The following is a 12,770-nucleotide window of genomic DNA, read 5'->3' as shown; positions in this document are numbered from 1 at the left end:
TCAGACCAGGGCACAGATCAACAGAACACACAGTGGGTCGTGCAGCTTCATTGCATCACCTCTCTGTCTGCCGAATTTCCCTCTGGTTGGGTCAGAGTGGGCTTGGAGAGAGGCCAGCGCAGAATGAAGTGAGTGCGGAACCGAGTCTACAGACAGGTGCTGTGCTATCTGGGATGAAGCGCCAGGACTCAACACCTGCAGCCCCCAGGCCACACTCTGCCTCTCGGCATGTCTAGCTCTGGGCAGCCCTGCCAGCCTCCCCCACCGCCCGCTTCCCCCGCTGCCCCCCAAGGGACAGAAGCTGGTCTGTCGCCCATCCTTACCTGTGTGGCCGTTGTTGGTCATAGGGAACTCCTCGTGCTGGAGTCCGTAGCCTGTGAGGTTCAGAGCCCTCAGGGAAGGGTTGTACCGAACTTTCTTCACCTGCAGGTCAATGGGCGACTGTCTCGTCCCCCCACAGTCCGGGTACTCCAGAGGCCAGTGTGCTTCGTCCAGCGCCCCCTCTGACATGGGAGAGAGCCAAGGGGATCACAGTGAGAGGTGCTGCCCAGCCGGGCCCTCTCTGTGGGCACCTCACTCAGTATAGAGGCCAGAGCCGGTAGCTCACAGCAGGGCCTGGCCAGGGAGGCCGGCAGAGGCTGAGACCAAGGCTGGAGGTCTGCCTTCTAGAAAGCAGGGCAGGGCCTCCAGGAGGTGGGTTGTTATTGTTGTTTAGTTGTTCAGTTGTCCAACTTTTTGTGACCCCATGGACTGTAGCCTGCCAGGCTCCTCTGTCCCTGGGATTACCCAGGCAAGAATACTGGAGTGGGTTGCCATTTCCTTCTCCAGGGGATCTTCCTGACTGAGGGATCGAACCCGCATCTCCTGCATTGGCAGGCGGATTCCTCACCACTGAACCATCTGGGAAGCCCAAGGAGGCGGGAAGGGCACGTAAATCAGCTTCACAGACCCTGGGGGGCTTCGGGGCTGGTTCCTAACTTTTCAGTTGCAACCACTGGCCCTGAGAACATGACTTACTATTTTGAAATCAATGGCTATCTTTAAGATCAAGCTTTGGTTTTTCCTTTCAGTGACTGTCAGCTGATGAATATGGGATCTGGCTACAGTGCTAGTGGTAAAGAACCCGCCCGCCAACGCAGGAGATATAAGAGACAGAGGTTCGACCCCTGGGTTGGGAAGATTCCCTGAAGGAGGGCATGGCAACCCACTCCAGTATTCTTGCCTGGAGAATTCCATGGACAGAGGAGCCTGTGGGCTGCAGTTCATGGGGTCACAAAGAGTCGGACATGACTAAAGGAACTTGGCACAGCACACAGCTGATAAATGGTTCTGAGGGCTCCTTGGCCTTGGCCTTGGCCTTCCTGTGTTACTTTTAAGGGCCTTTCCTCACTTCTTCTGAGTGGCAGTTCCCTTTTCCAGCCCTCAACACTATGAAAGCCCCATCCACACCCTACGGCAGGACCTTCCCACCTCTTTTCTTTCCCAATCCCTCTTCACTGGTTCCCAGTATTGTAAAGACCACCTGGGTGCCTACACTGTGGATTGAAGTCAAGAAAGGAAGCATCAGGTTCAAGGATGACCTAGAATAATTAGTTGAAAAAATGTCAAAGAAAGGAAATTTATCTTTTTAAAGGTAGTTATTAATCATAGAAGAGAGTGATAAAAGCAAGTCATCATAGGAATTCCCTGACAGTCTAGTGGTTACGACTGTGCACTTCCACAGTTAGATACCTGGACTGGGAATTGAGATCCCACATGCTGTGTGGCACAGCCAAAAAATTAAACAAAAAACAAAAGCAAGTCTTCGTAATGGGTGATTCAGCCTTCAAACAGTTGTGGAGTCTGGTCTCACCTGTTTGCAACAGGGACTCCAGCTCTCTTTCCCCCTCAGTGGGCAGCTGTGTCATCCACAGGTTATTTTAAGAAAGATTGTCATATCTGGGCCTTTTACAGTTTCCTGGTTCAATAATAAGTCAATTCTTTATTTCTCCTCCTCTCCTCATTATTCAATAATACACACCAAATTGTAGGCAAGTCTTTCCTAGAGGCAGATGCAAGCATCAAAGTCAGAATTGTTTTTTGCTCCACTGCGTGGCATGCAGGATCTAAGGTCTGGGACCAGGGATCGAACCCAGGCTCTCTGCATTAGAAGTGCAGAATCTTAACCACTGGACCCCAGGGAAGTCCCAAGGCCAGACATCTTGAGCACAGCCCCTTCACGGGCCAAAAGGCTTTTTGCCAGCATGGGGGTTTCTCAAGTGTTTACAAGAGGTATTTGCGGTAGCTTTCCTGGACTCCTGGTGCTTCCAGAAGGCCACAGTCTCAGGCTATGCTGAGCTGAGAGGGACAGTCTGCACTGTGGGAATCCTCACTTGTCTTTACACTATAGTCACCCTCAGCATCTATGGGCCTACCCAAGCAGAAACCCTGGGGTCTCATGGTGCTGAGCCAGGGAGGGATCCTCTGGGTCAGACAGAATGACTGGTCAGTTGGCTGTCCTGCCCTGTGCTGCCAGACTTCTTGAACCTTCCCATGATGTCCCTAACTCTGCTGCCCTTGACTTAACAGGACACACATCCACACTCAGTGGACACTCCCCTGAGTATCTGAGGCCAGGGTGGACTGTGCAGAGAGCAGGTTCAAAACCTGCTTGCTCCTGACTCCAGCAGCCCTGGGCATCCTCTTGGGCCCCATGCCTCCCTCCAGGACATGAAGGAGGAGGACCAGGCAGGTGCTTTTGCTCCTGCCACACAGAAGAAGTGTTTCTTATCTGAACCCCACAATCTTCCTCTCTTTGGCTCACATGTGGGCCAGGACCTGTGGTAAATATCAGAGTTTTTTTTTTTTCCACTTCATGTCCTGTAAGTGGAGTTCAAGGTGTGAGTCTGGGGCCTCAGCAGGGCTAGGCAATGGAGAGAGGCCAGCCTGGAGGCCGTGTAGTGGTCACTGGGTTCTCGGCACATTGAGATGTTCTAGATAAACTGTGTATCATGGAATTTCCAACAAGAAAGTTCTTGAAAATCCCACACATTCTCAGTGGGACTGCAGGGAGCTCCCTTCAACCACTTTTTTTTTTTTCTATTGGAGGATAATTGCTTTACAATACTGCGTTGGTTTCTGCCATACATCAACATGAATCAGCCATAGATATACATATGTCTGGGCTTCTCAGGTGATGCTAGTAGTAAAGAACCTGCCTGCTAATGCAGGAGATATAAAAGACAGAGGTTTGACTCCTGGATTGGGAAGATTCCCTGAAGGAGGGCCTGGCTGTCCACTCCAATATTCCTGCCTGGAGAATCCCATGAACAGAGGAGCCTGGTGGGCTACAGTCCATGAATCAGACATGATTGAAGTGACTTAGTACACATGCATTCATATGTTACCTCCTTCCTAAACCGCCCTCCCATCACTCGCTATCCCACCCCTCTAGGTTGTCACAGAGCACTGGACTGAGCTTCCTGAGTCACACAGAAATTCCCACTGGCAATGTATTTTACCTATGGTATTGTGTTTGTTTCCATGCTATTCTCTCAATTCATCCCACCCTCTTCTTCCCCTTCCTGTGTCCACAAATCTGTTCTCTATGCCTCCATCTCTACTGAAGTGAAAGTGATAGTCGCTCAGTTGTGTCTGACTCTTTGTGACCCCATGGACTATAGACAGCCAGGCCCCTCTGTCCATGGAATCCTCCAGGCAAGAATACTGGAGTGGGCAGCCATTTCTTTCTCTGGGGGATCTTCCCAACCCAGGGACTAAACCTGGGTCTCCTGCATTGCAGGCAGATTCTTTGCCACCTGAACCAGGGAATCCCCCTTGCTGTACTACAAATAGGTTCATCAGTACCATCTTTCTAGATTCCATACACATGCGTTAATATACAGTATTTGTCTTTCTCTTTCTGACTTACTTCACTCCATATAACCGCTTTATTTTTTATCTACACAGACAGAGTGCAAATGGCTTTGCTGTCAGAAGCACTGAGTGAGTTGTCAAGCCAGCACCAGGAGTGGGAAAGCAGAAACCCTGTGGTTGATTCAGGGATCCAGAAATGGAAAGAGCTCTGCCCTACCCTCTGTAACCGAGGTCTCCCCCAGCCTAAGATGTGGAGTACCCAACAGCACCGCACACAGTCATCGATCGTGGTCGCCCCTGACTGACCAGGCTTCACCCTCGAGAAGTGGGTGCCGCCCCTGGGCCTTACCTGAGTAGGTCCACTCGGCCCCGTGCTGGGCCTGGGCTCCCAGCGCGAGCAGGGATAGCAGGGTGACCAGGGGCGTCATGTTGCGGCAGGTCTGGAGTCAGGGCCGATGCTGCGGAGGCTCCTCTTTTAAAAGCTCAGAAACTGTAAATAACAATTTACCGGGTCTGGCCAGCTGATCCACCCTTTGCTGCGCCCACTGAAAAACAGCACACCCCTCGCACCCGCTTCCCCGGCCAGGTGATGCGCACCTGCCCCATCACCTCTGGCACAAGCACCGAGTCCACGTGGCCTGAGGGTTCGGTTGTCTGTTGTCTGATTTATGAAAACTCACTCAGAGGGTCACACAGCGCAGCCTTTGTGGACAAGCGACTACCTCGGGCCAAGCAGATGGCCCCAGGCAGAGGGCTGCAGAGAGGGGAGGTTTTTCCAAAACAATGGCATTTTCTGTGACCTCGCTCCTGGCAAGCGGGGCCCAGGAAGGGAACCGGTGAGGAGCATCACCAGTGCCTAAAGCCCCAGCCGGATGCTGCGTGGTATTTCCTGCCTGCCTCAGCAGTAGACACCTGCCACTCACTCAGACTTAGGGCTGCCCTCAGCCAGACAGCTGGAGATGGCCTGGGCCCCATGCGTGCTCAGTCGCTCAGTCGTGTCGACTCTTTCGAGACTCCATGGACTGTAGCCCACCAGGCTCCTCTGTCCATGGGATTCTCCTGGTAAGAATACTGGAGTGGATTGCCACTTCCTCCTCCAGGGGATCTTCCTGACCCAGGGATCAAACCCACGTCTCTTCTGTCTCCTGCATTACAGGTGGATTCTTTATCTGCTGAGCCACAGGGGAAGCCCCATGTTTGAGCATAAAATGAAGGATCCAACTGCAGGCTGTCCTGTTCTAATCCTCTTTTTCTTCTTAAGCCTTTTTTTTTTTTTAATGTGGACCATGTGTAAAGTCTTCATTGAATTTGTTACAACATTGCTTCCGTTTTTTGATATTTTGGTTTTCCGGCCACAAGGCATATGGGATCTTAGCTCCCAGACCAGGGATCAAACCTGCACTCCCTGTGTTGGAAGGCAAAGTTTTAACCACTGGACCACCAGGGAAGTTCCTCATCCTAACTCTTGAATCACTGGTGGACGCTGAGTCCCAGCTCATGAGCCACATCCCAACACATGTCCTGGGTTAGCCCAGCTGCTGTGGGTGTCTGAGTTGCTCTGTGGAATGGATTTGCTCTGACAGCCACAGTGCGCTTGGTCACACCCAAACCCATCCAACACGCCGGATCAATGAATTGCTTAATCCTCCTGTGTCCACTTGGGTAAACAGTCCTTGAAATTAGCTGAGAGAGAAATTTTCGAGGTTATACTTGCTGACAGGCTCGCACTTCCCATGGCCTTCAGAGAGGGCACAGGCAAAGGGCAGCAATGTTCTTGGCCTGAAACAAAGGATCGTCCTGTTCTGCAGAACAGAGCTAGCGCCTCTGCAGCTTCTTTAATCTCATGGCCTACTTTTCCCTGGAGTCTGGGGGAGGCTGCAATGGCAGTACAGTAGCATGATTTAACTCTGGTGGAGAGAAAGGATTCTGTGGCCAGGCCAACAGAGTTCAGAACTCTGCTCTGCCACTTACTAGCTGTGTGACCTTCAGCAAGGTACTCAACTGTTCTTTGCCTCCATTCCTTCAGTTTAATAAGACTTAAGGATAGTACTTCCTCATGCAAGGAGATCAAACCAGTCAATCCTAAAGGAAATTAAGCCTGAATATTCATTGAAAGGACTGATGCTGAAGTTGAAGCTCCAATACTTTGGCTACCTGATGTGGAGAGCCGACTCATTGGAAAAGATCCTGATGCTGGGAAAGATTGAGAACAGGAGGAAAAGGGAGCAACAGAGGATGAGATGGTTGGATGGCATTACCGACTTGATGGCCATGAGTTTGAGCAAACTCTGGGAGATAGTGAAGGACAGGGAAGCCTGGCATGCTGCATTCCATGGGGTTGCAAAGAGTTATACATGACTGAGCAACTCAACAACAGCAACCTCCTCCTGAGGATACAACAACAAATCTGTATGTAATACTCATAGTAGCACCTGGTATGTGGCAAACAGTGTTGTTAACATTTTATGGAGAAAGGAAGTGACATCATTGTCACCTAGCCTGTTGGGGAGGGAACAGAGGTGAAAATGCAGAACTCAATCTCCAACTGAAACAGCTTTCCAGGTTTTCAGAAATAGGAAACCCACTGCCCAGTCTTTGCTAAGGAAGTTAGATCCCAGCCTGCTGGGCCCAGGTCTGGCTATAAAGGGCCACCTTGTAAGACCCAGTTCTGCTGAGGACACTGAGATGGGCACCTACCTCTAGGACTTTTAGACATGCCAGGGAGCCCTGACACCCAACTGGCAGGAAAACAAAAACTGAGCCATCTCAACTCGTTACTTAAGAATCACAGAAAGAATTAGAGAATTGCAGAGGGAGCTAGAAGATCCTGATGTGGAGAAGCCAAGGAGCTTTGCCGAGGTGAGAAGGAACTCAAGTAAGCCAGAGTGTAAGACAGGGGAAACTGCAGAGAGAGGGAGGCAGAAAGGAGAATGAGAGGAGACGGGAATAGACCTACAGAGAAAGGAGGGTTCCTGGAGCCACATGGTCTGGCCTGAGTGTCGGCCGCTTCCAATGGCTCCCACGCTCCATCTCTCATTTGTGTGTGAGAAGTGTGGTCCTGTGGTCAGCGCTTTGGGATGCCTAAGAGAGCCCTGGTGCTTTTATTGCCCCGCAAAATCTTTGAAGTAAGTGCACAGTTGCTTTTGGGCATCTGTAATGTTAACATCCCTCGCCTGGAACCCTACTGCAGAACATGCATCCATCCATCAGACCTGCAGCTTTGCCGGGGTTTCTCTGTCTCTTTGGCCAGCTACTAGCCTGTACAACTGGCTAACACTGCGAATAAGTGGTTAGGGTGAATGATTAAGTTAATAAAGCGATCAGACTAGTCAAGTCCGATCTGCTAATGAGGGCACCTTACTAGAGAGGGATGGGGATTCTGGGTCTCCTTCCTCTGCTGTGTAGAAGACTCCAGTGACCTAATCCACATAGAATCGGTCAAGGTCACTTTTGTTGCCTACTTTCCAGCTCACTGTCTTCTTTGACCCTAAAATTTTCCATTGACCTTGAACATGTTTCCACCCTCTATTTGGAAAGCACACTGTTTTGATTTTTATAGTGTGCCACATTAGACTCTGAACTGGCCTTTTCTGCTTTCATCCAACCACATCTCCAGCTCATCAAAGATGTGTCTTATTCGCAACTCCTGTTTTTCTGGATACTGTGATTTGAGTGGTTGTCTGAGATGAGTTGACAAGTATGCCATTTTTAATCACAACAAAATGTCAGAAATGACAAAGGAGACTTGTTTCTCCTTGGTGCCACCACAGCTGCGTGGAGGAGGCCCACTGAGGCAAAGAAAAAGGGAGGGCAGTGAGGTGCGATCAGCCCGGATGAGCGGGGAAGCACCGCCAGGCCAGGGGGCAGGGAGCGGGGACCAGGCCAGGGGGCAGGGAGGGGGGACCAGGCCAGGGAGGCAGGGAGGGGGGACCAGGCCAGGGAGGCAGGGAGGGGGGACCAGGCCAGGGGGCAGGGAGGGGGGATCAGGCCAGGGGGCAGGGAGGGGGGACCAGGCCAGGGAGGCAGGGAGGGGGGACCAGGCCAGGGCGGCAGGGAGGGGTGATCAGTCCAGGGGGCAGACAGGGGTGATCAGTCCAGGGGGCAGAGAGGGGTGATCAGTCCAGGTGAGCAGGGATGGGTGATCAGCCCAGGTGAGCAGAAAGAAGTGATCAACACAGGTGAACGAGGAGGTACGGTCAGTCCAGGTGAGCAGGGAGGGGTGATCAGCCCAGGTGTAGAGGGAAATACTATCAGCCCACATAAACAGGGAAGTACTGTCAGCCCAGGGGAGCCAAAGCTCAGGTTTGCACAGGACTGGCATGGAAAGACGAATTTGGCTACACAAGAACACATACATTTTGGCTGTAAGTAATACAGACAGGCCATTGTTCTGTTTCATTTAGGAGTTCCAGCTCTGGAATCCTGAAGACTGAATCATTCTCAACAAGTTAGTTGTCTAAATAAGTAAAGGTTCAATTCTATATAAGCACCTCTAAGATACTTAGTCCACTTTGGATTAAAACTTTTAAGGTGTACCATGCTCTTGCCTGTTGTCTGCAGTAGGTCAAGCTGAAAGCAATTAAACTTTTCTTAATGACCAAGACCCACTAATTTAAATATAAATTATTATCCTTTATCATAATGTATTTATGTCCAGTGGGCCTATAATTATATGAGTCCTCTCCCTACATGAAACAACTCTAACTGTTACACTTTTGGATTTCTTATTTTAGATGTTGAGAGAGGAATTTCATCTCTCAATTATTAAAGCAATGTACACCCATGTTCATGGGTAAAATAGTCAAATTATTAACATACAGAAGGCATGTAACATACAGAAGGCAGTATAGTAAAAGCTACGGCTTTCCCAGTAGTCATGTATGGACATGAGAGTTGGACCATAAAGAAGACTGAGCACTGAAAAACTGATGTCTTCAACCTGTGGTGCTGGAGAAGACTCTTGAGGGTTCCTTAGACTGCAAGGAGATCAAACCAGTCAATTCTAAAGGAAATATTCATTGGACGGACTGATGCTGAAGCTGAAGCTGAAGCTCCAATACTTTGGCCACCTGATGCGAAGAGCCAACTCATTGGAAAAGACCTTGATACTGGGAAAGACTGAGGGCAAGAGGAGAAGAGGGCAGTAGAGGATGAGATGGTTAAATAGCATCACTGACTCAATGGACGTGAATTTGACCAAACTCTGGGAGATAGTAATGGGCAGGGAAGCTTGGCTTGCTGCAGTCTATGAGGTTGCAAAGAGTTGGACACGACTTAGCCATTCAGCAACAACAACAGAAGACCAATTGATACAAAGATGAGACTTGGTGCTAAGGCAGGGTCTGGAGGACTCTGCTCTGCTAGAAGTTAACTCTTTAGTTGATAGATTATAAAGAGGTTTGGAAGTGCTGGGGAAAGGCTGGGAGGCTGGAGCATCTGGAGGTACCAATGTGTATGTTCACTTTTTAATAGTTAATGTTTCCCTACTGGTGGCTCAGTAGTAAAAGAATCTGCCTGCCAATGCTTGAGACATGGGTTCGATCCCTGGTCTGGGAAGATCCCCTGGAGAAGGAAATGGCAACTCACTCCAGTATTCTTGCCTGGAAAACCCCATGGACAGAGGAGCCTGGCAGTCTACAATCAATGAGATTGCAATGACATGGACACAACTTAGCGACTGAACAACAGTGACAAACTGTAACATAGGCTGTCAGCTGTTGCTTCTCAATTGTCCATTTGGTACCCTCACTTCCTGGCTTCTTGCAGCTTTTTATCTAGTTGGTCAGCGATCAGATAATTACACTCCTTAGAATTATATGCACAAGAAGAATGGAGACAGCTGAACCAAGAGCACTGAGGCTGTTGTAAAACCAAAGAATGCAAACATTGAAATATTCATTTTGACTACTCATGAAATGTTTATATCCTTTCTGACTTTTGGTTATACCCATGTAAGTGAAGTGTTACTAACCTGTCAAGCTAAATAACCTACTTGCAGAATATTCGACCACATCTAGCCCTGATTCAGCGAGGCCCATGATTTCTTTCCCAGCCTTTTGGTGGATGAATTCCCCAGTCTTACAGGGAACCTCCAGTCTCATCTGTCCTCCTAAAATTCAGCACCTACTCTTTCGTCTACCAGCAGGCATTTTCCTCCATTGTATCTATCCTTCTTCCTTACTGGGTACCAGTAACCCACATCAAGAAACATCCAGACTAGGACTTCCCTGGCAGTGCAGTGGTCAAGAGTCCACCTTGCAATGCAGGGGACACAGATTTGATCTCTGATCAGGTAACTAAGATCCCACACGCAAGGAAGCAGCTAAATCCACATGCTGTAACTACTGAACCTACGTGCCACAACTGGAGAGTCTGTGGAGCACAACAAAAAAATCTCACATGACACATTAAGATTCCCATATGCTGCAAGTAAGACCCATCAGACAAATAAATAAATATTAAAAAAAAAAAAACATCCAGACCAAAACCCTTGTGGAGATTCTCTTCTCCATTATTAATATGTGAATAAGCAAAATAGAGAGCTTCCTGGCTGGTGCTAGTGGCAAAGAACCGGTCTTCCAATGTAGGAGACATGAGATTTATGGGTTCAATCCCTGGGTTGGGAAGATCCCCTGAAGGAGGGCATGGCAACATACTCCAGTATTCTTGCATGGAAAATCCCACTGAAACGTTGTTGTTGAACCACGAAAAGATGCTGGGATTCTTGGCCTCCGGAGGAGAAGAATTTAATCCAGGGCCAGAGACGAGGCTTGATCACTCAGAGCTTTTATGTAATAAAGTATTATTAAAGTATAAAGAAGATAAAGAAAGCTTCTGACATAGGCATCAGAAGGGGGCAGAAAGAGTACCCCCCTCCTAGTCTTCAGCTGGATGTTATATAGTCACTGCTGCTGCTGCTAAGTCACATCAGTCGTGTCCAACTCTGTGCGACCCCATAGACGGCAGCCCACTAGGCTCCCCTGTCCCTGGGTTCTCCAGCAAGAACGCTGGAGTGATTTGCCATTTCCTTCTCCAATGCATGAAAGTGAAAAGGGAAAGTGAAGTCGCTCAGTCGTGTCCGACTTTTAGCGACCCCGTGGACTACAGCCTACCAGGATGCTCCGTCCATGGGATTTTCCAGGCAAGAGTACTGGAGTGGGTTGCCATTGCCTTCTCCATTTAGTCACTAGAAGTTTGTTAGTGAAAGAAAGGAATGTCTTAAAACTCAGAATGGCACCAGGCCCCTCATCCATAAGATGTATTTTGGGATAATCTTGGCACCAGAGGAGTCATCCCAGGTCATAAAACGATTGACTTGAATCTTGTAGAAGGGCAGATTACCATACAAATAGTTTTGTTTACATAGATTAGGGAAACAATGTCTGAGTATAACATAATGGTTTGTCAAGTAGGTTCTGAGCCATTAGGTGGAACCAACTTGAAGACAGAGTATATTCATAGTATATATGCATAGTATATTATTAACACAATTTAAGACAAACATTTCTGTGAGAAAAATGCATAGGTTGACTCAAGGTTTGAGAATAATTAACTTCAGGTGGAACCAGGTGTCATTATGGCAACACAGTATTTCAAGAGAAACCTCCTTTTAAATTTGTATAGAGAAGGAAAAAAAATATCGCTAGTTTGTTTCCTCCTGCCGCTTAAGAGAGAGGAAAATGTCTGACACTTGCAGCCTATTTCCTCTGTTTGGAGACCCCTGGCCTTCCTGCCTGTTACCCTCCCACCATGGACAGAGAAGCCTGGTAAGCTATGGTCCGTAAGGTCGCAAAGAGTCAGACACGACTGAAGAGACTTAGCAAGCACACACACATGCAAGCAAGATAGGATCCAATACTAAAAATATTTAATGCTCAGACTTCCATCCACATTTTGTGGCCCTTGTCTGTGCAAACTCACCGTAGGACCTGATGGAGTTGGAAGTCCCATTAACCTCTCCGGCTGGCTGTCTCTTCAGCTCCTTGGAAGACACTTGGGCCAGGTCTTGCTTCAAGCCCTTTTATGTACTCCTCCCCTGGTCTATTTCTGTAGGACAGGTTTGTGTGCTTCCAGCTCCACCCTGAATGGTCAATAAGTAATTCCAGATCTATACTGAGTCCTAACCCTCCCCTTACACCCAAGAGACTGGTTTCACAAGTAGAAGATTATTCATTTCCTGTCACCACTGTAACAAATTACCACAAATTACTCAAAACAAGATGTTTTTCTCTTACAGATCTGGAGCTCAGAAATCCAAAATTACTTTGCCCGGGCTGAAGTCAAGGTGTCGGCAGAGCTGGTTCATTCTAGAACTTCAAGGGAAAATCTGAACCTCCTGCTTTTCAGCTCCCGAGGCTGCCTACACTACTTGGCGCACAGCTTCTTCCTTGAATCCCACCGATCTCTCCCTTCCATCATCATATCTCCTACTTCCTCATTTGATCTTCTAGCTTCCCTCTTACGAGGATCCTTGTGATCACATTTAGGGTTCACCCAGGTAATCCAGGATCATCTCCCTATCTCAAAATCTTTAACTCAATCACACCTGCAATTCTTTTTTGTACCTTTGACAGGTTCTGGGGATGAGGATGTGAACATCTTTGAGGGGAGCACTGTTCAGCCTACCACAAGGGTTCAGGGGATTACCAAGTTAAATTAAACCATGAGTGGTTAAAAATGGGATTTAAACTTTAAAGAACAGCAAAACAAATCCACAATGCCATGAAATATACCAGAAATGGAGAGGACTATAGGAAAACAAGATGGACAACAGCTGATCTGTCAGGAGAATACATTGGCTTGGCCAAAAATTTCACTTAGGGTTTTCGGTACAATGTTATGGAAAAACCCAAAGAAACTTTTTGACCAACCCAATACAATTGCCAGGGGCTTCCCTGGTGGCTCAGTGGTAAAGA

At 48.4% G+C, this 12,770-nt stretch overlaps 1 protein-coding gene across 1 annotated transcript in view; it reads right to left on the bottom strand.

Annotated features, from left to right (window-relative positions):
- Window positions 1-11,999, bottom strand: part of CA6 (carbonic anhydrase 6) — a 32,163-nt gene extending 20,164 nt beyond the window's left edge. Inside the window, exons 1-3 of the mRNA XM_070474248.1 lie at window positions 11,776-11,999; window positions 4,205-4,345; window positions 324-503 (exon numbers count right to left, since the gene is read on the bottom strand). Coding sequence (XP_070330349.1) covers window positions 324-503; window positions 4,205-4,283 — 259 coding nt within the window. The 5' untranslated portion in view covers window positions 4,284-4,345; window positions 11,776-11,999. The remainder of the gene's footprint in view (window positions 1-323; window positions 504-4,204; window positions 4,346-11,775) is intronic.
- Window positions 12,000-12,770: the final 771 nt, after the last annotated feature.

The sequence above is a fragment of the Odocoileus virginianus genome, chromosome 11, assembly GCF_023699985.2.
Source record: "Odocoileus virginianus isolate 20LAN1187 ecotype Illinois chromosome 11, Ovbor_1.2, whole genome shotgun sequence".
In the NCBI taxonomy this organism is placed as follows: Eukaryota; Metazoa; Chordata; class Mammalia; order Artiodactyla; family Cervidae; genus Odocoileus; species Odocoileus virginianus.
Note: the sequence above shows the minus strand (reverse complement) of the source record. Positions and strands in the feature narration are given on the sequence as shown.